Source organism: Lipotes vexillifer, unplaced genomic scaffold (genome assembly GCF_000442215.2).
Source record: "Lipotes vexillifer unplaced genomic scaffold, Lipotes_vexillifer_v1.1 scaffold217, whole genome shotgun sequence".
Classification (NCBI taxonomy): Eukaryota; Metazoa; Chordata; class Mammalia; order Artiodactyla; family Lipotidae; genus Lipotes; species Lipotes vexillifer.
In genome coordinates this window covers 2,737,584-2,738,909 of record NW_006788200.1, presented here as the reverse complement: position 1 = coordinate 2,738,909, position 1,326 = coordinate 2,737,584, and the positions used below count along the sequence as shown (strand labels likewise).

At 57.2% G+C, this 1,326-nt stretch overlaps 1 protein-coding gene across 2 annotated transcripts in view; it reads right to left on the bottom strand.

Moving 5' to 3' along the window:
• Positions 1-1,326, bottom strand: part of JADE2 (jade family PHD finger 2) — a 47,501-nt gene that overhangs the window by 1,189 nt on the left and 44,986 nt on the right. The window contains exon 11 of one of the 2 annotated variants that reach the window (XM_007461363.1): positions 1,184-1,312. The exons of the other annotated variant lie outside the window; for it this stretch is intronic. Coding sequence (XP_007461425.1) covers positions 1,184-1,312 — 129 coding nt within the window. The remainder of the gene's footprint in view (positions 1-1,183; positions 1,313-1,326) is intronic. 2 annotated transcript variants of the gene reach the window in all.

Genomic DNA, 1,326 nt, shown 5'->3' with positions numbered 1-1,326 from the left:
CCACCCCCGTCCCTTCCTCCCTCTTTCCCTCTGTGCTACACCCTGTTGAGTTATCTTGTTTCGTCCATCCATCCTGCCAACACCGCCAAAAAGCAGGCTCCACGCCAAATACCCCTCTCCCCAGAAGGACGTCCTGCTCCTGGGACAGGCTTCACAGTTTGAGAAGCAGAGCGTAAAGTGAAAATGTGGGCTCCCTGTTCAAAAATTTTAAGACTTTCAAAGTGGCAACAGCAGAGCATGAAACCAAGCGAGGGCCCTTCGAGATTGCACAAGGTGGACGCCCAGGCCTGCCCATCACCCTGTATCCTGGGGGCATAAGGGATGGAGGAATGGAGGAAAGCACCCTCAGGCCACCAGGGGGCACTAGATTTTCACGTGTCGCTTCTCAGAGCTTCCAAAGCAGGTAACTTGGATATGGGCGTCAGGCGTGAACCGGACAGCAAGGTATATCTGGGTAGAAGGTCCCTTTTGGATGCCAGGGCCAGCTCCAGCTATGGGTCCTCCCTCCTTTACTGAGGTCTTGGGAGGCGGCAGCTGGTGAGACTGGGCTTCCCATTAGATACCAAGTTGTTTCCTTCCTGAGACTGAGGAAAATAAAAGACGACCTGGGGCTTCTACACTAGAGGTGAGGTCGGGAAGGGGACACCACCCCTGCCCTGAGAAGTGCTCTAGAGGAAGCATGTGACATCCTAGGAGACAAAGCCCAAGGCCGAGGGTCCCTCTAGGACTGCTGTGCTTAACGGGGCAGCAGTAAATAGGTCTGTGGCAATGAGATGGGCTGGGCCAGGGCCACTCCTATGGGTCTCTCTGGGTGGCTCCCGGAAGATTTGCTGGGGCTGAAGGGAGACCCATTTGAGGACATTCTGGCAGAGGGGGACAGGGACAAAGAATTATGGCAGGCCCTCACCTCCCAGCATGATGCTGGGTTCCTGGAAGGGCCAGGATGGCCTAGCAGTCCCTGAGCTCTTGGGCCCAGTCTCCAGTCTACAAAAGAGGAGCTCTCAGGAGGCCAGATCCCAGTCTCCTTTATGGCTGGAAGGAGTGCGTGGGCAAGCAAGGGCCTGGCTACCCCTCTCGGGCGTCCCACTCTGCAGCAGGGATGCTGGTGGTCCCCATGGCCTTTCGTGGGGAGCTGCAAGTGGAGTGATGGTATGAGCCTGGCTGTGTGCACCAGGCCACTCACCAAGCTGCCCCAGGACTGAGTCGGACCCTGCCTTCACTTTCTCTTTCTTCTCGGGGCTGCCCTTCGGACCCTCGCGGCCTTTCCTTTTCGAGTCGCTCTTCTTGCCCTTTGCTCTCCTCCCAGACCGCTCTGCGTCAGGGAAA